We start from the raw sequence: 26463 nt of genomic DNA, 5'->3' as shown, positions 1-26463 counted from the left end.
CCATTAATGGTTCTGTCCTCCTTCCTACACACATGTACAGCTCACCACCACTTGTTAGGATTTTTATTCACAAAAAATGCTAGAGAAATTCATCATCGCACATGGAACAAATTTAATTTAATCATCTTGTGTGATTTTCTTAGCTATTAAAATTGGTATGGGACAAAGATAGCTAACAGAACGAGTTTTAAATCAATTTTAAAAAATAAAAAAAATATATGTTTAAAATTTTAATATTTCATATAAAAACATTTTAATACAATACATCTCAATATATATATATATATATATAAAGGCATAAAGTGTAGTATAGCTATCTTACATTAAAAAGTTATAATACAATTCATATGGATGTAAAATATAAAAAAATATATAATATGGTTATCCCACATTAAAATTTTAAAAACAATTTATGTTGATGTATGATATATATAGTTATTTCACATTGAAAAATAAAAAAAAATAATGAATGTGAGCTATAAAAAAAAAAGTGAAGTGTAATATAGTTATCCCACATTGAAAAATTAAAAAATAATTCATATGAATATAAGTTATATATAATTATCTCACATCAAAAAATTAAAAAACAATCTATGTGGATGTAAGTTATAAAAAAATTATGAGACATGAAGTGTTGTATAATTATCCCACATCAAAAAGTTAAAAAATAATCCATGTAGGCTATATATAGTTATCCAACATAAAAAAAAAATCAAGAAACAATTCATCTGAATATAAACTATAAAAAAAAATATGAAGCATAAAATGTAATATAGTTATCTTATATAAAAAAAGTTACAAAATAATCAATGCGGTTGTATGCTATATAAAAAAAATATGAGGCATGAAGTGTAGTATAGTTATCTCACATTGAAAAGTTAAGAAATAATTCATGTAGATTAATAGGAGAAGATGTCGTCATTAAAGGATGTTGATGATGTTTGTGCTAAGTATCCAGTTGAAAGAGAAACACTTATGGTGAGGAGAGTACTGAATATACATGTCAATGTGGATATTTGAAAAATTTAAAGGGAGAAAATATTTCACACGACATGTCGTGTTTATAATAAGGTATGTACCTTAATTATAGATGATGTTAGTTGCACTAATATAGCTACTTGAATTGGTGAGAAAGTTGAACTTGCACACTACCAAACATCTCATACCTTATAAATTACAATAGTTGAATGATGGTTGTTGTTACTCATTTTTTTACCCAATAAAAGAAAAAGAAAGCCCAAAAATACAAGAAAACATCCTAGAAGATCTCTCAAGTTGGTGGTAGAGGACTAAAACGATAAGTGAAAAAGTTGGATGACCAAAATATATAAAATTAAAAAAATTAGCAACCTAATTTTGACTAGAAAAGCCCTATTGGTAAAAATATTTTTATTTTGGGTAATGAAATATAAATTTGGATGATTAAGGACTCAATGAGAATTTTAGTAGGCTTAATTCATTTTATTGAGGACTTATTTGCAAGGAAAATCAATTTTTAGAATTAATTTACGTATTAAATGAAAGAAATTGAAGTTTGGGGATTGAAATTAGACTTTGAAAGGTTTAATTTGTCAAATTAAAGGCTTAATTGTGAAAAAAAAAAGTTTATAGGCCAATTAAGGACTTAATTGCATATCCCCAAGACAAAGGACTAACTTATAAGTGGCGCACAATTTCAGGAGTAAAAATTAGTCAAATCAAGGGCCCAATTAAAAGGAATTGAAATTTTGATGGTCAATTAAGGATGAAATTGAATAAATTGAAAACTAAGGACTCGTCTGTAAGAGGCGTTGAACTCTAAAGATGATATTTGAATTTGGTAGGGGTGCAATTGCATATAATTAAAAGTTAGGAGATAATTACGAGCGCAATTAAAAGTAATTGAAAGAGAATGGATCAAATTGAAATTGGCCAAATTCAAAATTAAGAAAACCCTAATTTTTTAAGGTTTAACCTACATGAAGTGTCGTTCACCCACTGTTCATCTCTTTCATTGGCAATTTTGGATTATTAAGTGAGCATGTTTAATCAAATGAATGTGGTGTCTCTAATCATCTCAAGAGCTGTAACCGCCATCATTTAACTGAGAAAAGCCCCTTCTACAACCCTATACCTATGAAATTGGACATTCACACCCTAATTTTTCGATAAAAGTCTCTAACTTCTTGCCCCTAATTAGCTTTCTCTGCATTTTCAGATTTTGTATTGATCGTGTTGACATTTTTGAACGAATGAATGTTAAGGTACAGACCTCCAAATTGAGCAAGGTTGGATCCAAACGAAAGGTGTGCACCTCATATACCAATTTCAGGTGGTTTATGATGACATTTACATCAAAGTTGCTCTAGCAAAGCCTCGAATTTGGTTAACCCAGTCAGCCTTGACTATGACACTTATTTTTAAAAAACTATCCATTTTTTTCATGTGTTCACACTTAAAGCTTCTCAAAGAATTCTTATCAATGACTTTAACACTTCCCTATCAATATCAAAAGGTCATAAATAGCTCATTGTCCTCTAAGTCTAACAAAACTACCAAGTATCCCTAAACCAAAACAACCATTACAAAACAAGTTTAGTACAAATGCTTCCATCTATTAGCTTTTGTCCATAACCCTCTCACTTTGATTAAAAGGCTAAGTTTTGATTAAATTTTTAAAGAATCCACCATAAAACCTAGAACATTCCTATAAATACCCCTGAAAATCAAAACTAAAAAAGAGGAGAAAAGGGAAAAAAGAGAGGAAAAATATAAGGAAAATACTCTGTTAATTGACCTTATTGTAAAGGTTTAAGAGCCTAACATAGAAGGTCTAATAAGCTTTGGAAAGAAGAAGAGTAAAAGGGAAAGAATACAGGAAAAGAGAAGAAAAAACCAGCAGCCTATAGTCCGCAAGCTTGGAGAAGGTGTAACAATGTAAAAACTCAAAGGTGAAGTCTATGTGGTTTGCCCATTCATGTGTTTTTAATGTTTAAACCTATTTTGATGTTTTTTGAACTTGTTTTAGTGTTATGATGCTTTTTAGTTTTTTTTTTTTTTTAATATATAAAAATATTGTTTGAAGTTGTTGTTGATGTTACTGTGTAACACCCTCAAATTATAATGTCATGAAATCTCAAACATTTCTTTATTAATGTCAAGTATTGAAGAGTATGTCTAAGATTATGAGATTTTTTTTTTTTAAATTTCGGCAGAGTTTCCTTTGGTTTATGATGTTACTAAGTTATCGACTAGACTTCATTCAATCACAATACTCAAAACTTCCACTTTGATCCAATCATCCTAGGTCATACAACATTTCATCAAACAATATTTTACATAATTATACTTCGTTGTATTTTCTCAACCTTACATCATCAACAAATAACACATTAACTACAAACAATTATAAACTCAAAAGATTCATATTGAACTAATTATTACATTAATATGCATCCATCTTTTAAACATGCATGATTATAATTACTAAATATTCTTTTCAAATATTTTAATAATATTAGTTCCTTACTCATACATTTTAAATGTATCAGTACCAAAAACAAACATCTTCATGATACATATATTACAATCTACATATAATACAAATTACATATTGTCGCACCCGACATCGCGGCGGCCTTAAAAATTAATAGATTCTTTGGAAAGAACGGATTTCTGGCATCATGTTCTTTAATGGTGAATGGTCTTTGTTTAAGGAGTCACCACCTAGTATTATGGTCACTAGGAACCCTAACTGGTCAACAGAGATTCTATGATCCGAGACTGGTTACGTAAAAGGGAAGATATTATCACCCCTTAAACGTCCTACCTAAGGTAGGCTGCATTGCTGGTCTTTGTTATTAATTGCTAAAATTTTTATTGTTTTATACTATGATTTCTTGTGTACAATATTCCTGACTCTGGCGCCAGTGAATATTCAACTACGGATATTTCCAACTCTGGCGTTGGTAAATATTACGTAGGTATCAAAATAAGTAAATTCATATCATCATTTTATTATATTCCTGACTCTGCCGTCAGTGAATAAACAAGTAGAAATCAATTTATTTTTTTTACACATACGCATTTTTTTTATTTTTTATGTAACTAAATAAAACACCAATAACAAAAATAAAATAAAATAAATTTACATTAGTATTTTTTATTCCTGACTCTGGCGTCAGTGAATATACTAAATAAATTTATCCTATTTTATCTTATGTGAATAAACAAATAAAAATCAATTCATTTCTTTATCAAATTATTTTTTTATGCATGCGAAACAAAATAAAATAAAATAAATTTACCCTAGTATTTTTTATTCCCGACTCTGGTGTCGGTGAATATACTAAATAAATTTATCCTATTTTATCTTATGTGAATAAACAAATAAAAATCAATTCATTTCTTTATCAAATTATTTTTTATGCATGCGAAACAAAATAAAATAAAATAAATTTACCCTAGTATTTTTTTATTCCCGACTCTGGCGTCGGTGAATATACTAAATAAATTTATCCTATTTTATTTATGTGTTTTTTTTTTGTCAATGAATAAAAAAAAATTTCATTTATGTATATATTTTTTACATACACAATTTTTATTATATATATTTTTTATATTTTATATTTTTTTTTACTTTTTTTTTTAATTTTTGGGCTAGGCTGGGATAAATCCAGCCCAACAGGTATACATATTGGTGGCTGGGCTTAGCTCGGCCCCACAAGGGCTAGGCTGAACCCAGCCAGCCCGGCCCGGGTCACTGGCCCAAGCCAGTGACCCGACTACACAAGATGCATGCGTGAAACAGATCACGCGTGCATCAACAGTGCGAAGGTAATTAAATTACCTTCGCACTGTTCAAACAATTATTTGAACACGAAGAGCAGAGAAAAAATGAAAAAGGAAGCGAACCTGTTTCTGGAGATTGAAGAAGATTGCAACGCTGGTCTGGCTGCTTTGAATCGACTGCTTTCTATTTCTGGCGATGCTGAGGCAGGTTGAAGTGACGGTGTGGCTCGACTGCTCTATGTCAATGATCTACGGTTCGGTGATCAATTGGGTTTCTGTAGGGGTGAAAACGGTTCGGTGATCAATTGGGTTTCTGTAGCGGTGATCAATTGGGTTCGGACGAAAACCGATTTCTAGAAGGGATGAAATCTAGCTGGTGATACTGTTCTTCTCTGTCTCTTCTTCTTCTTCTTTTTTTGTGTTTTGTTTGCTCTGTTTTTTTTTTTTGGTTAATTGCTCTGTTTTTGGGTTCTTTTTTTTTGTTCGGTTTCCTGTTCTTATCTCTGTTTTTCTAGGTAAATTCTGGGTTTTTCCTCCTATCTGGCGTTGTCAATTGTTGGGTATTTATAGGGATCAATTTTTATCTCCCTTAGCCTCACGTCTCTCCTCTTGATAAGCACGACTGAGGGAGACGGTTCCTGCTATGACTCGAATTCGAAGTGCAATCTTTATCTCGCCGGGTTGTAATTATCATGAAGATAATTATTGCTTTTCTGTATTTTGAATGGGCTAGGATATTGGTGTTTCACGCTTTTGTTTCCTTCTTTGCAGGCGGACATTCGGTGTTTTGGAGACGAAGATGACGGACAACACCTGATTGAAACGGTGTTGTTTTGGGCTGAGAATGGTTATTTCCAATCTAGTCCTTGAAGTTTCTAAATCCTTGCATTCAAACCCCTGGTCTTTTAATTTTCAAGATTTACCCTCCTTAAAATTAATTTAACAATAAGTGGGTCAAAATTTGGTTACAACACATATAAAGCAAATATATTACATCCCATAAAATAAACAGATTAAAACACAAAGCTCATATTTAACGTTCCACATCACCTCGTGAAAAACCTGTATACATAACATTAACAAGAAATAAGGAAGATAACACATTAAAGATGATAAAGCTATTATGTTAACAAGTCTTCAAATATATTAAATTATCTTTCATCACCAACTTACTATATATCAAGATTAATAACCCTTTCATAATTTAGTAATCCTATACTTATAGGATCTCTGTAACCAACACTCTTTGCTTAATTTTTAATTTGGTAATTCCTAATTTTACCTAAAACCCGGTTAACCTTCTTCAATAGCCAACAATTAAACCAGTAATTTCATACGAATTACTTAACATCCAGCTATTCTCTATCAATAACAAATCTAATCGGTAATTCCATACGAATTGCCCAACATCTGGCTATTCTCTATATATAGCCAATATAACCGGTAATTCCATACGAATTACCCAACATTTGGCTATTCTCTATAAATAGCCAATATAACCAGTAATTCCATACCAACCGGTAATTTTATACTAACCGGTAATTCATACTAACCGGTAAATCATACCGGTAATTCCATACTAACCAGTAATTCTATACTAATTACCTGACATCCCAATTATAATACCAATAGTTTCTTCTTGTGATTCTTCCATATCAACATGTCATAAAACAACTCATAACTAATAATGAAACTTTGAATTTTAAAAGAAAGTGATGAATCACCTACAGTCTGTTTGCGATGGCCCAGCTCCTCCTGCCTGATGCCCTGCTCCCGGTACAACTCCTGAATCAATCAAATTGCACAATATTAATCCATTATTATTTCTCCTACATGTCTAAATTTTAAAGCACGTAATATCTTTTATTTAATTGGGGTTTACATCAAAATTTTCATTCATTTGTCACCTCATTTTCAACATATAGTTTTAATCAATTTTGTTCTTTTAACTCACTTAAAAATTTCTCCCATGAACTTTTCCTACCATTTATTTATTCCTTCTTTTCACATTCTTATGATGTTTCTTCACTTGTTTATTTTTTGAATACTTCAAATAAGATAAAGAACATCATTTTTCAAACATAAACACAATCAAAACCTCATTCCTATATTTCCTCATCCTTAATTACAAGTTCTTTTCTTTAAAATTATTCAATTTCTTTCTTAATTACTGCTTACATTCACTATTTCTATACTATTCTACCTCAATTCCATCATGTTTGCTAATTTTCTCAAAATCCTCAAATTCTCATAAAAACCCTTCTTTTAAAAAAAATCAAAATTATAAGAAATTAAATCAAATTTAATTGTCATTGTTTGATAACTTACTTAAATAAACCCAAAAACAATTCATTCAAGTAAGAATCTAAACTTTTCATATGCTTACCAATCCAAGTTCTCCTAATTTTTCTCCTCCTCCTGGTGTGGCCAGCCCTCCTCACCTTTCTTCACTTGATTTTTCCTTAATTTAATGTTCCAAGTCTTTCAATCTTACAAGTTTCAAAGCTCTCTCTCACTTTTTCTTGTTTTTCTCTTAATTTCTCACGTTCTTCTCTTATTTTCTTGTTCAAATTTATTACTGTCCAATCGGCAGTTCATAACAGAAAAGAGGCTGACTTGTTTTATTTTTTGATGAAAAATTACCATTTTACCTTTAATGAGTCCTTTTGCTTCCATTTGACGGTCCTTATTCTTTGCTAGCACTACCAAGTTCCGTTCATCCTAAAATTTTAACCAAATTTTATTCAATATATTTTAATATTCCTCATAAAATTTCAGCTCAATCTGATGGTCGGATTTAAACTTATGTCCAATAACGTAAAACTAGTCAAATTGTGTTTTTTCGTCAAATTTTTTAATTTCTCTAAAAATTCTAAAATTTTAACCAAAGCTAAGGAATCATATTAGAAAGCTCCATGAAAATTTTTAGAATTTTATGATAACCCGATCAAGATTCACAAACTTTTTTCTTTTTGTTTTACATGAACTAGTCAATTTATAATTTCACCGAGAGGTTTTGCATGCTGAGTGTCCAGGAAATATGTTTGTGACTGATTTTGATAAAATAGGATAGTTTTGGATTTTTCCTAAAGATGGCAATGGATGTTTGATGTCTTTTTTGTTTTGTTAATGTATGTTCTTGGTTCCTGAACATGGGTTGGGTTCCAAGTGTTTAAAGATTTAGTTTTGAATCAAAATTTGATATTTATGTTGATTGTTATTGATGCTATAGTTATGAAGTTGGAATTTAATGCATGTTTGTGCTGATATGATGTCTTTTGTTAGTTTTTTTATTCAACTATACTTGATATTGACAATGTGGGTTGTGAGGATCAAGAGTAGTGTGTTTAAGGTCATAAAATGCTTATTTCTTAGGCTTGGCAGTGTTGGGCAATGACTAGGTTTTTGTTGGGTTTTTAGGCAATGGTCTTTGTGTTCTTAAGAAGAAAATTGCCTTAACCCCTAGACTTAAACCACTTTTGGTCAATTTCTTTGCACAAAATCTTTATTTAAACTTAATTAATTAATAATCTAGGGTTTGTTTGTATGAATAACATGTTGTTTTAGGGGTTTTAATCCTAGAATTTTAGTTTTCAACCAAAATTTATTTTGACAAATTCATGATTTTTTAATGATAATCGAAGTGAATAGATGATAGATTAATGATCTTTGCTTGATTTCCAACATGTTTGTGTCCTTGGTTTGTCCACATCCAGTTTGATTTGAGAGTCATATGGCTAGGTTTGTTGTGAATGTTCATGTTCTTTATTTATTCAGTGTTTGATCCATTTTGCTCAAGAATTTTTTAGTTTTAGTTTTTTTATGTTTAATCTTTTGGCTTTGGTTTTGTTTTGGATTGTTTTTCAGGTCAAATCAGGATTTTTAGTTCGGTTTATAGTCGAATAAAAAATTTCAAGTTAACCTAGTCGGGTTAATGGCTAAGGCTTTTTATGGTTTGCCACTGTTTTAATAAAAGGAATTTAGGCTTAAGAACATGTTTGTTAAGCACGCTTTTAAACTTGTTTTCAATAAAAATGAGTTTTTTTCCAAACAAGCCCTGTATAAATTCCAAAAAAAATCTAAAAACTCTCAATGGCCAATTTAAAAATTTATAGTTCCTTTGCATGTTTTTTTAGCAATTTTATTTAATATCGAGACTATAAATTTATACTATAAGATACTGACTTGTTATTAAAATACCTATTTTTCATCGAAATCTTAAAAATATTCAAAATTTCTAAAAAAATTCTCGTTTAAAAAAAATTGTTTTATTTGGTGTGCATACGACCAAGTCTCTTAAAAAATAAAAATCATATTTTGGCTTAAAAATAATAATAAAAAAATACATTGTATGATTTTTTATTTTTTTTTATATACATAAAAATTCAAAAAATATCTTTAGATGTATTTTTGGGATTTAATAATTAGTTTATTGAATCCATTAGAATTTGGCCAATATTTCAAAAATCCTAAAAATAAATTTATGAGAATTAATGGTCAACATTCTAATATAAATATTGGACTTACAAGTAGATTGGTGTTTAAATATCAAAAGTTTATTACAAAAATTTTAAAATTATTTTGGATATTCATCAATTTTAATTGGGAGTATTTTTCATAATGATATAAGAGTTGTGGAAAATTCTTTTGCCTTTCTAGATAGATGAACTCTGTTAGAGCACCTATATGAATTTTTTTCCCTTAAGAACTTATTTAGTTTTACAAGTCCATAACAAATTCAAAATAATAGATTTATTCATAAGCATAAATCTTTGTTTTAAGCCATAAATGGACCATCGGTTAGGAACCCATCAATACCTTTAAGCCACATCTATACTAAACAATGCACCTTACCTTAAGTAAAATGCGTTAAGTCCACCTAGGTCTTTTAGCGACCCTGAATCAAACAACTACGCGATATCGACTCATACCACATGGGAAAATGGTGGTGAAGTGAAAGTGAATAAGAAGGTTTTGATTACGTTTTCTATTGTTAAATATTGCGATGAGGTGTTATGTGATGTTGTGCTAATGCAAGCTATAATCACTTGTTACTTGGTAGACCATGACAATATGACAAAAGGGTTATATATGATGGAGTGACAAATATGTATTTCTTTGAGATGAATGAAAGACCTATAACACTTGTATTTTTAAAACCTAAGCAAATAAATGAGGAGCAATTGAAATTAAAGAACGAGAAAATAGTTGAAAATGAGAGCTTGTATATTAAAGGGAGCTTCTTTGCTAACAAGGTTCTTCTTGGTTTTGATTATGATGTTATTCTTTGGCTTGGTAATGATTTGTTGAAATTAGAAGATGTTTCTCATGATACATATTCAAGGTCAAATCTTTTTAAAAAGGAGAGGGCAATACGAACCAATTCAGGTTCGAATTTGATCTTAAAATGTTTGTTGACTAGTTTTACAAAAATGAACATATCTCTTAAACCGCACATCAAAAAAAGCTAAAATTTTACATAAAGATAATAAACACATGGAAATATATTTTAGTAAATTTTCAGGTCAAATGGAGTTCAAGAACATATTATTTTATAGGGTCAAAGTTATTAGATAAATCTTGTCAAATCTGTCACACTAGATTTCAACTATAGGGTTACCTCTAAATCAAGGTTCTTAAGTATAGGGTTACCTCTGGGTTAAGGTTTTATCAAACTTAATTTTTAATTTTCTGAGTTATTATCTAATTCATTGAGAATTATTTAATCATGTGATCAAGAGATTTACATTGGTTTACCTACTATATGTTCTTGTAATTTGTTTTTTCTTAAGACCCTTTCTTGTTTTTTGGATTGATCAAATTCCATGTACTTCATGCAACTTTATGAATGTGGCTAACGAAACTAATCCAATAGAAAATGACAAGTGTCCTTTCATATTTTTCAATATAAAAAAATTAAATAATGTTTCTTATAATTTATAGCAAATATAATTTTAAAATTTAAATAAAAAAATAAAAAATTTTAAAGTCAAGAATATTAAATTAAAATTTATTTTCTACAATAATTTATGGAAAAATATTTTTAAATTATCTATTATGTTCTTAACACGAAGCGATGTCTATTAATTGTTTATTGAGATAATTTTGTCAAACAAACTATTGACAAGGTCATGGATATTTTCGTGATATCGCATAAACACAGGGACTCAATTAGTCGAAAAAGGAGTAGAGGATCGTAACAAAAATACAAGGATGAAAAATGATTAAAAAAAAAATCAATAATGATCAGCCAATTATAATTGCCTACAAGAAATAATATTTTAACTTGCATATTATCCCGCGCTTTGTAGTGGGCTAATAATAAGTTTTCTTAAATATAGAAAAATATGATAAATATAGAGAATATTTTAAGTGCTTTGAATATAACGACCAAGTCAGATCAACTATACCAAAAAACAATGGGTCTGACCACTATACCAAACCCAAATAACCTTGAGTCTAGTAATTATATCAGACTCAAATAGCCTTAAATAGTTCTTGGGCTTGACGGCAATATTAAACCTAATATATGTGTGTATCTCTAGTGATTAAGCTAAACTCAATAACATTAAATTTGATTATGAAACTAAATCAAATATCCTTGAGGTTAATAGCCTATACACGCCTACTCTCTAAATATCTACAATATAATTTATAATATAAATATTTTAGATACACAGTATCAGCATAATAATTTTTCCATACGTTTCAAGGTATCCTATAATTTGTGATAAAAAAAAGTTGAACCAAAGGCGGTTTGGAGTGCTTCGAGAAAAAAAATTGTCCGCTCACCACAAAACGGTTCCGAGTCCTTACACGACATCGTATGAGGAAACAGGGCATTCGGGTCATATCCCATCGGACAACCCGATACAGAAAATATCCGAGGAGAAGAAAATCAAACAGAAGATTGAAAGTTGAAAGTTGAAACTGGAAACTGAAACCAAATCGGAATCGGAGACCGATAAAAGAGAAAAAAGAAAAGAGATCGGAGACGGAGTAAATAATGTCAACGGAGCCTCCAGCTTTTCAAGAAGCAGCTCGCTGTGATGTCTGCAAATGCAGCTTCAACACTTTCCGTCGTCGTGTAAACTCCTCTCCTTGTTCTTTTTTTTTTTTTTTTTTAATAATCATCAATTGAATCATCATAACTAAAACTAATGATAATAAAAGAACGGATTGATTTGATCAAAGCTAGTCTGCTGCTGCGATCATGGATTGATATAGAATTGCTCACGATTTTTATCATCTTCTGTTTTAACTTATTTTTCATGTTTTTTGGTAGCATCATTGCCGTTGTTGCGGAAGGACATTATGCCATGAACACTCGTCAAATCAAATGGTCTGCCTTTTCCCCCCTCGTGTGTGTGTTTCTGACAGTCGATTTTTGCGGATTCCTTAATGCATGAATTGTGTGTTCATTAATTAATTCAGGCTTTGCCTCAGTTTGGGATACTCTCGAATGCTAGAGTTTGTGCTGATTGTTTTAACAATTCTACCCGGTAATTCACTCAACTTGATCTTATTTTTATTCTTAAATTTAACTGTTCTAGCATGTCATGCCATTCATAAATTGCATTAGAAACTATCGAAGAGTATGCCCATTTATGCGAAAATGTAGTCGAAGTTTGTAAATATATATTAGACTAATGAGCATGTTAAACTAAAAATGTCCAACAAAAACCTAGAGTTTAAAAACTATAAGCATATAAAAGCATAATTAATAGTAAACATGTTTTCAATACAAAAATAATAATAGAATTCTAACATGCATACTAAACATATAATCAAACTTGTAATTGATATTAATTCATGTATACTGGCAATAAAAAAATATTTATATTTAAATTAAAACAAAAAAGGATACTTACTTGTTGAAATACTTTAAAGTAATAAAATTTTTGTTATTGTCAATGATAAATCATTTGTCTTTAAGGTCTTATTGCTTCTCAATTGTGCAACTAGGATTTTTGCAATATGCCTCCCAAGATTCCTATACTATCAATTTAGTTTAGATTCACTTCTAAACAAAGTATCTGAACCAAAGAATATGAAATTCAAATATTTTACAATAAGATGAACCTAAACTCTAGATTTGAAAGGAAAACCAAAGCTTAAAATGAGAAGAAAACACTAAAATATGCTTTTACTTCATGTTTTCTTTTCTTTAGTTGTCAGTGGTTTGTAGACATTGATTATCTTCATGTAGCTCAGGGCACTGAAGGTTTTTTTTTTCTCTTGTCCTTCCTTTCTCACCTTAATGAAAATCTTGCTTCTTTACGTGGAATATTTATTCAGTTATCATAAATTTTGTTTGGACACAGATCAGAGAAAGTTGATGGAGTTGATTCCGTAACAGATAAAGTTTCTAGATTAGACATTGATACAGAAAAACATCCAAAACCAGAACCAACAACACAGAATCAATCTGCTGCAGGTGTTATAGAGTGTAAGTGTGGGATGCCTTTATGCATCTGTGAAGCACCAGCAGCAAAAACAGATCCGGTTCCCATGCAGGTATGATTTTTCTATAATGATTTTAGATCCTTCTGTCATAAATGGAGGTAATTTATTTAATCCATCACGTAACAGATAAAACTTTCGTCCACCTTCACATCCCAGTCGAATTCAAAACCAAAGAAAACAGATGCTGTTCCGAAGAACAGAGGCTCCACTTCAAGCAGCAAGCCTAGGTATGTTCACTGTCGAAGTCCAAACGTGAAAGAACATTACGCATGATTTGTTGTAAGCAAAAATGACTTAGTATGCAAATCCAAATGAGGTGCTATTACCTGGCAAATATCTGTTCTCTTCATTGAGCATGGAGCTTATATCTTGGTGACATGCTAGTAGTGCAACAAATGATGCCATTTTTAAAGATCTAACTCAAATATCAAGATTCACATAATATGATACTGTGGAATCAATAAATAGTTAAATTAGGAGCCATGTATTAGATATCTTGTAAATTGTAATGAAACTTTCCTAAAACTCAGTAAGAATTAAATTACTTTGGATGAAAATACGTCACCATACCACTACTTTGTGGTGAAAGAAACTAGCTGCATACTGGTCAGCCACTGTTGGTCTTGCAGACATGTGGTTTGCGAGATTCAAGTTGGCAGGTGGAGTTGCAAGATCATGGAAGTTAACTATGTGAAGGTTTGCATTCTTTTTGGGCATTATCTTTTGTTAAATGAATTCAAATAAGATTCTAGCCTCTCCCCATCTGTCATCTTCTTACAACCCTTGACCTTTGGTCATCTAACAGTGTCCCACATTGAAATATAAGTTCATAAATGACTATTGGGTTTCTTACTTGCATAAACTAAACCTGCTGCATCCACTCCAACTCCAGACTCATAAATCTGATGAAACATGATCCTCTGCATGGGCACTGGGAGCTAAAATAGATGCATGTTGTGTGTTGCAGGGAATGTAAATTACATTTTAGGACCAGAGTTAATTTACTAGACAGACAGAAAGGGGATGACTACTTTGTTTAGAATCTAATTTTTGCATCATTTTTCTCGTTTTATCTAAAGTTAGTGGGAAATTGTGTTCTACTAAGGTCTTTCATTATCTTGTGAAAACCTTGCAGTTCGGTTTTCAATCATGGCCAAATTACAAATGGTGGTGTAGATAAACCTCAGATGGATTATGAAGTCAATGGAGAGGTATAATCGACTTATGATAGTCATAAGGGGTGTTACTTTTTCATAAGAGTTTCATGGATCAGTTATCTGTGCCCATTTATGTGTTCTGCTTAGGGTTTAAGGGAAGCCATAAAGAATGGTGATACTGTTGCAGTCAAGAAGCTTTTGAGTGAGGTATTCACCATCTTTAATGCAAAACAGATATGAGAAACGAAACTAAACTCTGATATCTTGGCAGGGTGTGGATGCAAATTATCGTGATAAGCAAGGAATGTCTTTGCTACATCTGGTAACAATCTCTCACTTTATCTGCATTGCATATTTTGTATCTCCGTAAAAAGTATTACACTAATGAAAGGATCGATTGTGCTTAGGCTGCACTATTTAATCGAACTGACATAGCGTTCATCCTTATGGACTCCGGGGCAAGCATGAACTATAAGAATGCGCAAGGTAATTAGTCTTATATCCAGCATCATGTCTTGCTATGGTGCCCAGTTTCATTATACTGTTCGATTAGATAAGGGAATCACATAAGATTTGCAAGGCATGTGTAGACATTATGGTGCAACGGTTTTAAAATCACTGAAATTCTCAATGAATTTGAATGCAGAAAGCAACCAGACATACTTTTAAGGTTCTGAAATTTTGAAATGTGCTTAATAGCTCTTTCAGGTTGCACACAAAGTGGTCATAGGAGAATTACGGAGTAATCATTTTGTTATTGAAGATTTATATTCTAGTACATGTTCTTAGTTATCTTGGGCAACAAAGAAAGTTAAACTGCACTCTGCAAGTTAGGTTAAATGTGGTTGTAGGGAATGATGATGTTGATTGGATGGCCAAGGACTATAATTTCTTAAAATCAACCAAGATAAACTTACTTGTGATTGGTTGTGAGTGATGTTGGTCCCCAGTATTCTACTTCATACGAACGCATTGCTTCTTTTATAGGGGAAACGCCATTGGACTGCGCTCCTGCAACTTTGCAGTACAAGATGAAACAGAAAATGGAGGAATGTGGACAGCAGGGGCCACATACCAGTGTTTGAGAGCTCGCACATTGTTTATATCCTTAAATCTGCATGTGCAAGTTGTCTGTTTCCCTAATAAATTGCATTGATTAAGTTTTTTATTTGGTCTGTATGCTATGTATGTTGTGCATTCTAGCAGATGAGCTTCCAGTCATCAACTCATGGACTGTCCGATACAGCTCCTCTTGCAAGGTAATAAAAAGTCGTCTTTTTGTGTTTGAACTTTGTCTAGCAAAATACATAATATTCTGATTGAAACATCAATGTTGAAATTGAAAGACATGATGACTCTGCCCCCTATCCGTGGACTTGAAGGCCTACGCTGCTCAAATGAAGATCAAGAAAATAAACTCCAACATTCACACTACACTATGAAAGAAAATATTGATAATTGAAACAGTGTTTTTTCTTATTTTCTGAGCATTTTTTATTTTGAACTTTTAGGCTGTTTCTATGTTTAAAAGTGTTTTTGAAAAAAATTGAAATTTTTTTTATTTTTTTTATTAACTTTAAATTAAAATATTTTTTAGTATTTTCAAATTATTTTGATATGTTGATGTCAAAAATAATTTTTAAAAAAATTAAAAAAAATTATTGGCATATATTTTGGTATGAAAAATTATTTGAAAAGCAAAGCAATCACAATCACACTATTAAATAAGTTTAAGTTTTAGTATTTTAATTTTTATTTAAAATTTTATTTTGTTTATGTTTGAGTCCATGAAATTTTTTTTTTATTGAAAAGCAAATAAAGAAAAGAAAATAGTTCAGTTGATTATAATTTAATAATAAAAAAATTAATCTTGGTGTTAATTATTTTTATTTAATATGATGAGTTTTATTAAAATATTTTTAATCTTTCATGGAAAAAAGTAGTTAATGTTTAGATTTTAAAAAATAAATGGAGTGGTTTTTTTAATTTTTGAGCCTTTAATTTGAGATATTGAAGTTTTTTTATTTTAACGTGAGGGGGGGTTTTCTATGCATTTTTAGAGGGGGAAAAAAAAAAGGTTTTTTAGTTTAAGGAGACGGCCAGTAAACATGCCGAAAACAAGGAAAAATGTCCAGGCACCATGACCTCCCTTTTTACGTCGCACGCGCAGTGGCCCCCCCTAGAACATGTATCTGTCCTCTTTTCGGAATAAGAGAGGCCCTTAACGAACCCCATACTAGGTTCTTTTGTTTGTAGAAAATTTATTTTTTTAAAAAAATAAATTTTAGAAAAATAAATTTCTGAAAAGTGAATTTTAGAAAAAGTATTTTTTAATGTTTTATAGTGTAATAAAAAATAAACTGGAAAATATTTTTTAGTGTTTGGTTATGTTATGAAAATAAAATGGAAAATAATTTATTAATGAATTAAATTTTTTTTTCAAGTTTATCTAATATATATAAAATATTTAATCACTCACAATAAAAAAATAAAATCTAAAAAGTATAATGATGAATTTTTTTTTGTTATATTCTATATTCATACATAGCTTATTTTATAAAATATAACTAAATATATCATATCATATTATAAAGAAATAAGCTTGTGAAATATTTTTTACATAAAACTTATTAATATATATTTTTTCAAAATTTTAAAAAGCTTAAAATAAGTTTTTTATCATATGAAGAAAGCCAAATTAGTTTATGGTAAGAGTTATATATTTGGGTTTTTTTTTTTTTTTTGGTATGAAGAATTTTTTAAAAGATAAATACATACAAAAATATTTTTATAGGTTTTTTGGATAAATATTTTTTTGTACGGGTAAAGGCAATTATCTATTTAATATCCCTTTAATATATATCAAATAAACATCAAGAAATAAATATAAATATCTAACATCAAACATAGCCATGCATAAATATTAAGTTTCGATGTCATATACATACATATTAGTTCAAATTATAAACATAAACATGCTAGACCGAATTAAACAAGTAAACATACTCGTCAAATAGCAAACATAATATGAACCTAAATTTTGAACATAGTCAAATCATCTTAGCAAGCAGGCTTGTAGTAGTGTTGGTTCACAAAATTTTGAACCTAAATTTTCCTCAAATTAGTATTTTTTGCCATAAATGCTTTTGCCAACATTTCATTTTGGACCAAATGATCAATGCATCCCCAAGAGTGATCTCATCAAAGCCTTCAATTTTCATCACTTCTGTATACAGCACATTAACATCAAGTTGATTTTTGCTGAGGTTTTGAATTGCAAATACTACATCTCTAATCTGTTTAGACAACTTTTCAATACCATCATCTTCATACATGCGATTTCTTTTCCTATGTTGCCTCTTTTGTGTACTAAAGGAAGATGTTTATTTTCCCTTATAACTTTCTTCATATTCACCTTTATTTTCAATTGAAATTGATTGCTCTTCAGTGTTCTCTTCCAAGTTGACATCATCATATAATTTGGCATAATTTCTGGTTGCCATGTCTTTTCTAACAATAATTGCTATTGCCTCGTACATATCAAGTTTTTTGTTGAGAAACTTGTCATGATTGGGATATGCTTGTTCATAAAGTTTAGAATATGCAATTTTTTAGTTCATTGTATAACATTTTAGAAACAAAAGTAAATATAAAAATTACAAAGAGTATAATATTTATTATACCTTTACTTCTTCATCATATACATATTTCGAAACTGTAATCATCTTCAAACAATCATCCCAGCCAAAGCCACTTTTATTTTTAAGTTTGGTTATTATTTCCCTTTTTTTTTTCACAGTCTTGAGATGATTGTCCACATGCTTAGGCTCGCATTGGACGTTGAACTTTTGACTGATTTCTGTAGCCACCTTAACAAAAGATTCTGCTTTAAAGGTGGAAAAAAGGTTTGCTTCCTTTAAATGCCTCCTTAGCTAATATCTCAAGCAACATGTGAGATATAGGCTTAGACCATGTGAAGTGCTTGCCCTTGCATTTTTCATTATGCGTGGAACTCATTTCTACAAAAAAGAAATTACAAATTTATACAAAATAAAATCATATAATATTTAGATTTAATAAATTTCATATAAAAACTACAATTAATAATTAAAAAAGAAATTATAATAAGTCAACATTTACTCTAAAATACATAACAAAGATAATACAAACTCAAGCAAGATATAATAAAAACAAACACATAATCAACACTTAATTACTAGTTTCTTTTAGTGTTATAGTCATTCCACATGATTGATGCAATCATTTCTCTTTTTATTATCCACTCTCTATTCTCTTCCCTTTCTTCCCGTTGACTTAAGTTAATTATTCGTCTAATTGGTTCACTATCCGAACATATTTCTTCCATAATAAAGTTATAAGGATCAACCCCCATTATGTGATTATGAATAATACAACATGCAAGCACAACATCTACTTGTGTTTCATAAGACCAAAAAGATTTTCCATCAATTGATCTAAAACGACTCTTTAAAATATCAAACCCGCACTCAATAGCGGTTCTCAATGAAGAGTGTCGAAGATTAAATAGCTCCTTTTCATTTTCTGGAGAACGTTCTGTAAACTTATTCAAGTGATATCGAACTCCACGAAAAGGAGAAATGATTCCTTTTAGAATACCGTAACCAGCATCACCAAGATAATATTTCCCTACAAATTAAAAAAAATAAAACCTATTACTATCTTTATCTGATAAGACATTTTATATGTTTATTGCATATAATACAATACTTTATTATATAACTTCTGGAATTTTTAGACCACTAGGTCTTGATAATGCATCACCTAAAACCCGTGAATCATGTGCACTTCCTTCCCAGCCAGCTAAAACATATATAAACTTCAAATCAAAAGTTATAGCTGCTAAAACATTTTGTGTTGTTCCTTCTTTTCGACCTCGAAACTTTCCTTGAATCTCAACAGGAACATTTGCAGGAACATGGGTACCATCAATTGCTCCCACACAATCCTATATAAACATGAAAAAATAATTTATAAACTTTACTTCTAAATGTAATTAATTAATGTATAAAAATATTGGTATTGTTCTCATACCTTAAAATAAGGATAGAATCTTCGATTATTCATTATCTCAGCTGGAACTGTATCATCTGGATCTTTAATAAGGTGTTTGTATAACTTAAGAATTGCTTTTAAAACAATTCTAAATTAACAATGAATAGTTTCAACAGACCTATAGTATATACCACTAATAAAATAAAATCTTTGGTTTTGGCCTACAATTTGTTAGAACACAATATTACTTGCTCCCTAATCGACATATTTTGAGTTGATTGTAATAGGTCATGACTTGTAAGAACATCACACAATCTATATAAGATAACATGTTTCATACGAATTTGTTCAACGCAATGCCTATCACCTCGATTTAAAATGCTGTCAATATAGAATTCTCATTGAGCAATTGCATTTATACATGATTCTCTTAGTATATAAATTGTATTTCTTTCTTGTTCAATAATAGCTACCTCTGTAGCTATCACAGTTACAACTGCTCCTATACATGCTGCATGAATTATCTTACTATCCATATCATGACAGTGAAGTTTTCTAATAACAAAACCTAAAAATTTAGGGAAATAAATATTAAAAAGGCATATAAAATACTTACACAATTAATACAATAAATTATGCTGAAAGAAGCGGACAATGTATAACAGTTATGGAAATGATATCTGATTCCCTAAACAAACAAGGTCTTAAAATATATTATTTAAGACCATAACATTCAATTTCTCGATGATAAAACCGTTTTGAAAATTATACATTTCATAAGTTCACAACGATCAATAGACATCGCGCAATGAAATCCATATAATTACCAGCATAGTCACACAAATTTATCCATATATAAGAAATATAATCAAACATTAATCATAAATTAATCAAAGCAAAAGAAAACATGAATTTATATTTATTAGGGTTTTGTTATAATTTCGTTGTTCCCATCTCATTCTCCCATTCCCCACCCATTCCCCACAACCTATCGGTTTCTATAATTCCCTATTTTCCCTGTTATATTCATTCCCCATTTCCCCTGTTATAACCGGTTTTATAATTCTCCATTAACATCCCCAATTACATTGTTCCATTCCCCATTTCCCCTGTTCCTATTTTGTTTGTAAAGTTCACAGAAATCACTGTAAAAGAGAGCAAGGGTTCACTGTAAAAGTTCACAGAAATCTCCCCCCCATTTTGTCTCTTTTTGCTAACAGATCGATCGCCCCCCCTATTTTGTCTCTCTTTGCTAACAGATTGATCGCCCCCTAACAGAAATCACCCCCCTCACATAAATCAATCCCCCCCGTTCGTTTTTGATCTCATAGAAATCGATCATCGATCGCCCCCCGTTTTTGATCTCATAGAAATCGATCACCCCCCTTCACAGAAATCAATCGCCCCCTCCTCGGTTTTGGTCTCTCTCACAGAAATCGATCGCCCCCCCTGTTTTGGCCTCTCTCTGTTCACATAAATCGATCCCCCCCACCGCGTTGCCTCTCCATGTTAACAGAAATTGCCCCCCTGTTTTGCTTACTTGTTCACAGAAATTGCCCCCCCACCGTTTGCCTCTCTCTGTTCACAGTTATCTCCCCCCCGGTTTTGTCTCTCTGTTTTGTTAGTGAGTTGCCAATTGTGATTCATGAAGAAGAAAACAGTAACAAAAAAATGTGTTTTTTTAGGTTGCTTGATTAGTTTTAATTGTGGAATGTGACGACATAAGATGAAGAGTTACGAAAATGTTATGGAAAAAATATTTCAGTAGCAGTAGCAGATTTATCAAGAATATCAAAGGATTTATGCCATCATTTTTACAGATCTACGCAGAAGAAGATAAAAACATAAAGGAAATAAAGAGGAAAAAAATACCTGAAATTAATTGGTCCAGAAAAATACTCTTGTTCTTGCTCAGCTTCCAATTGATTTTGAAGAAAAAGAGACTGTGATTTTGAAGAAAAAGTTCTCACTGTGTATGGGAAAATGAACGGAGCTGAAAAAAAGAGGAAAGTGTTTTCCTTTCTTTAACAGAAGGAAAACACTTTCCTTTGGTAACATTGCTTTTTTCAGTTTGACTGGAATTCAGTTTTCCTTTGACTACTTTTCATATTGTTGCCAAACACATGGGAAAACAAGGAAAGTGAATTCCAGGAATTCACTTTTCTGCAATCAAACACGCCCCAAGTAAAGGAAATCATTTTTTCCCCTTCTATTTCAATTAAATTTTATCATAATTTATTAATAAAAAAATATGTTAAAAACTTATGTCATTTTTTTTTTATAAAATTAGTAAGCTTTTTTTTTTTTTTTTTTTTTTACAAAAACTTCTTTTTTTCCCCTCAAATTTTAGTAAAGTGGCTTTATTTAAGAATAACAATTTTTATTTTCATATAATTCAATGAAAAAATTTTCATGTAAAGAAAATTATTAAACTCAAGGTTAATAACCTGAATAATGAGTTTCGCAGGTTAACTTAAATTGATCTAGATCAATTCAAAACACTTTTATCTTAATATTTTTAAAAAATTATAATGATACCATATTAAGATTTTAAAAGTCAAAACCAAGTGTTGAATAGGTTGCAATTGGGTCTTGTGATGTCAATTGAGTCATATCAGGATAACTTTAACCTCATTTGATTTTAAACCTAGACCAAACAAGAGGTTAAGTTAGGGTTAGGTTGACTTTCTAGGCTAGGTTTAATAACATAGTCAAAAAGTTTCTCACAAAAATGCAAGATTGATGTGTTATTCTATATTATGTAATACATTCAAGTTAAAGTTACTAGAATAATATTTTTTAATTAAAACTTCATTTTATGATTATGATAAGATATTGTTGAAAATAACTATGGAACAAAATGTCAAAAAAAAAAAAAATGGAATGAGTTAATAAGATCAAAATGTTTTAATTTGAGAGATATTTTTATTATTATTTCAAATTGTCCAAATTATTTTGTATATTTTGTTATTATTGCTTTTGAATTTTTACTAAATAAAAAACATAAAAAAATTGTGAAAATATTAATAAGAAAAGAAGGAGTCTTATCAGTAAATTATTTTGTTTTTATAAAATTTAAATTATTACTCTTTTTAACAAAAAAAAATAAATTCTTTACTATAAAATTAAATAATATTTTTAATGGCTCCTATGGCACGAGACCAAAATATCAAAATACCAATTTATCTTTCAATTTTTTAGCTTAATCTTTAGTTAGTGTTAGCAAATCTTTTTAATATTTATTGCCAATATATTTTTCCTTTTTTTTTTTAATCAAATGCATATATTAGGTTAATCAAATCCTTACCTAGACTATGTTTAAAATTAACCTATATGGAAGTTGTCCCGATGTGACCAACCAACTTAGCAAGGCCAAAACTAACCTGAACGACTAGTAAAAAAACGTAATTTGAATTTTAAAGATGATATTTTTTTTTAATATTAAAAAAAAATAACGTATTAGATGGACTTAAGGTTCGTGACTAAACCCACCAAACCCGTGTCCAAAACCATGGATTTCAATAAGTTTAACAATTTTTTTTAAAAACTATTTTTACTTTATTGATATGATAATAAAAATAGAAGCTTGTAAAATCAATCTCCATCAAAATATCGAGATGTTTGTTTAAGATTGTGATAATTTCAGAGAAAACAAACCGAAACAAATTATAATGATTAATTCAAAATCAACCAAATTGATACGGTTCAGCCATGTGATAGACCCAAGTAAGGTCAGATTCGGATTTTGGCATAAAAAGCGCAACAATCCAGGTTTACGGCAACAATCATAATTCTCAATCTGACCGTTGGATCGGGATAATATTTTATGTGGACTCTCCAGACATATCTTACTACCTTGGGTTAAAAATTCAGGTCAATCGGAGTTCGGGAAGGAACTGCAATACTAGTCAACGGAGGCTGTACGGATTTTGTTATTTACTTCCATTTGACTTGTGGATTTCCTATTTGGTTAGGATTCTTTTCCTACAAGGATGTGGCAGCTGGTTTTGAGAATTTTCTAGTTCCACAAGGATCTTTAATGAGCTACAATATAATCTACAAGTATGGCAGTCATTCGTTAATGTTTCGGAATCCTTTTCTTATAAGGATTCCTTATTCATCCTAGCTACACAAGGAAAGAAGGGCTGGTGGTATTTAATGACATATTAGTTATTTTTATTATTTTCTTTCATGTTTGGGCTTAATTAAAACTTTGTTTTGAGCTAAGGTCCAAGGCTTGTTTGGATCAGGTTATAGGCTTTTCAGTTTAGGGTTTTGGGCCAGTTTTGAGTGGACCTCCTAATAAGTGCACATAAGGGGTCCATTAGGGTTAACTTTTCAAGAACTATTTAAACTCATGGAGGCCAAAATTTTGGCAGCTTTTGATGATTATTATTCTGATTTTTTTTCAGTTTTAACGTGTGAGAGTGATTCTTGCATTCTTCAGTTCTTGAACGAACTGAATCTGACTTATCGAAGATTAACTGGCTTCGTGGTGTCATTCTACTCATTCCAATAGTGTTGGTGCCTTGGGGCAGGTTTCCATTGTGTCACACTCATATCAGACCTATTTCGGCTTTCCGGGATTAGATCTCAATCTTGATTGTGGGTTGCGTGACCACGTGATCATGAGGTTCACATCAGTTGGTATCAGAGCTAGGCTCCGAAACAAGGTCATATCATTATGTTATTTTGTTTTTTTTTTCTTTAGTGTTCCCTTAAGTTTTTCAGTGTTTGCGTCCATCTTCTTATTCTTCGAGTCTGCGTCATCTAAGCAAAAAAAAAAAAGTTTATATTTCATTTGGTTACTGTCTCTAATCATATCAGTTTATTAAAAAGAAAAAAGAAAGAAAGAAAGAAATAGAGAAAAAGAGTGATTAGTTGAAATTTTGAAGGATCATTCAATTTTTTTGCCGCAGAAACACAAATCTTGGTGAACCATAAGCAAACCACCTCCGAATCAATTTAAACTTCATATTCAGTCTATTGGGGGTGGGATAGCATCATTTATCAAATTTGGGCTTATTCTGATATTAGTTGCTTGAGGTTTTAATTTGAGGTTCAATTTTGCCGTAGAAACACTACTATTAGTGAACCATAAGCAAACCACCTTATAATCAATTGAAACTTCATATTATGTGTATTGGGGATGAGATAGCACCATATATTAAATTTGGGCTTATTTTGATATCGGCTTCTGGAGGTTTTAATTGAAGGTTCAATTCTGCCGCAAACTGATCATACAAGAAGTTTGGGTACCTAGAAATAAGAGAACAACCTATAAATTGAGTTTTGGTGTTTTCATAGTATTTTAATACTAGATATTAAATTCAAGGTCATTTGGATATCGATTTCTTTAGGTTCCTCAATTGGGTCTTGTTTTGTCGTAACGGGTCTGTTTGGTGTTATCTTTCAAAACTTGTTTATTTCTGTTGATTTCGTTCCTGCCATTATACTATCATCATATTTCGATATTTGGCTGTTGTTTGAGTCATTTTCATCACTTTCGCATTTGTTTGTTTGTTTTTTTCCGATAAGTTCTGGTCCAAACAAAAGTCAGATTCGTAATCTCAAATCTAAATTAGTGTTCTTCCAGTTATAAACTCTATTCTTTTCGTCATCTTCTTGCTTTTTTTTTCCCTATCTGTGTAATGTATTCACTAAGGGAGAGGGAACAGAGAAGGATTGTAGATCAACGATGTGAAAAACTAAGCCATGGTTTGAGGGTTCTAGAACGACAAGTTGATAAGTGTAGAAGATTAGTCTATGATCTTCAAGCTTCATGGGAAAAAATGGTACAACGCCAAAAGGATGAAAGACGAAGGAGAGTCGCTGTGGTTATCATTCAAAAGTATGTACGCAAGTGGTTAGTACGGCGTGCTTATTTGAAATTCTTGTTAGTCACTACTTCTATACAGTGTTATTGGAGAAATGTGTTAGCAAGAAGGGGATTCCGAAGGCTTAAACAAGAGGCTACTACAGTCACTATTAATCTTATTCAAGATTCGAGGGCAAATCTTCTTGAAGAGGGAGGGAATGATACGGTTCAGCTATGTGATACGACCCAAGTAAGGTCAGATTCGGATTTTGGCATAAAAAGCGCAACAATCCAGGTTTACGGCAACAATCATAATTCTCAATCTGACCGTTGGATTGGGATAATATTTTATGTGGACTCTCCAGACATACCTTACTACCTTGGGTTAAAACTTCAGGTCAATCGGAGTTCGGGAAGGAACTGCAATACTGGTCAACGGAGGCTGTACGGATTTTGTTATTTACTTCCATTTGACTTGTGGATTTCCTATTTGGTTAAGATTCTTTTCCTACAAGGATGTGGCAGCTGGTTTTGGGAATTTCCTAGTTCCACAAGGATCTTTAATGAGCTACAATATAATCTACAAGTATGATAGTCATTCATTAATGTTTCGGAATCCTTTTCTTATAAGGATTCCTTATTCATCCTAGCTACACAAGGAAAGAAGGGCTGGTGGTATTTAATGACATATTAGTTATTTTTATTATTTTCTTTCATGTTTGGGCTTAATTAAAACTTTGTTTTGAGCTAAGGTCCAAGACTTGTTTGGATCAGGTTATGGGCTTTTCAGTTTAGGGTTTTGGGCCAGTTTTGAGTGGACCTCCTAATAAGTCCACATAAGGGGTCCATTAGGGTTAACTTTTCAAGAATTATTTAAACTTATGGAGGCCAAAATTTCAGCAGCTTTTGATGATTATTATTCTGATTTTTTTCAGTTTTAACGTGTGAGAGTGATTCTTGCATTCTTCAGTTCTTGAACGAACTGAATATGACTTATCGAAGATTAACTGGCTTTGTGGCGTCATTCTACTCATTCCAATAGTGTTGGTGCCTTGGGATAGGTTTCCATTGTGTCACACTCATATCAGACCTATTTCGGCTTTCCGGGATCAGATCTCAATATTGATTGTGGGTTGCGTGACCACGTGATCACGAGGTTCGCATCACAAATACTGAAGGATGAAATCAAATAAAAAATCCAAAAAAAATCAATCAAAA

General features: G+C 30.9%; 1 protein-coding gene across 2 annotated transcripts; it reads left to right on the top strand.

Moving 5' to 3' along the window:
- Positions 1-11486: 11486 nt before the first annotated feature.
- Positions 11487-15682, top strand: LOC118053692 (uncharacterized). 2 transcript variants are annotated; one of them, XM_035065020.2, is made up of 10 exons: positions 11487-11857; positions 12056-12112; positions 12205-12272; positions 13095-13287; positions 13393-13463; positions 14372-14447; positions 14541-14600; positions 14665-14715; positions 14801-14879; positions 15381-15682. In XM_035065020.2, exons 1-10 carry the CDS (start codon positions 11777-11779, stop codon positions 15476-15478), a joined length of 834 nt encoding a protein of 277 aa, XP_034920911.1. In that variant the 5' UTR covers positions 11487-11776; the 3' UTR covers positions 15479-15682. The 2 variants fall into 2 exon arrangements, with proteins under 2 accessions (XP_034920911.1, XP_034920910.1); XM_035065019.2 differs by having other exon boundaries at positions 11492-11857; positions 13363-13463.
- Positions 15683-26463: the final 10781 nt, after the last annotated feature.

The sequence above is a fragment of the Populus alba genome, chromosome 18 (assembly GCF_005239225.2).
Source record: "Populus alba chromosome 18, ASM523922v2, whole genome shotgun sequence".
In the NCBI taxonomy this organism is placed as follows: domain Eukaryota; kingdom Viridiplantae; phylum Streptophyta; class Magnoliopsida; order Malpighiales; family Salicaceae; genus Populus; species Populus alba.
Note: the sequence above shows the minus strand (reverse complement) of the source record. Positions and strands in the feature narration are given on the sequence as shown.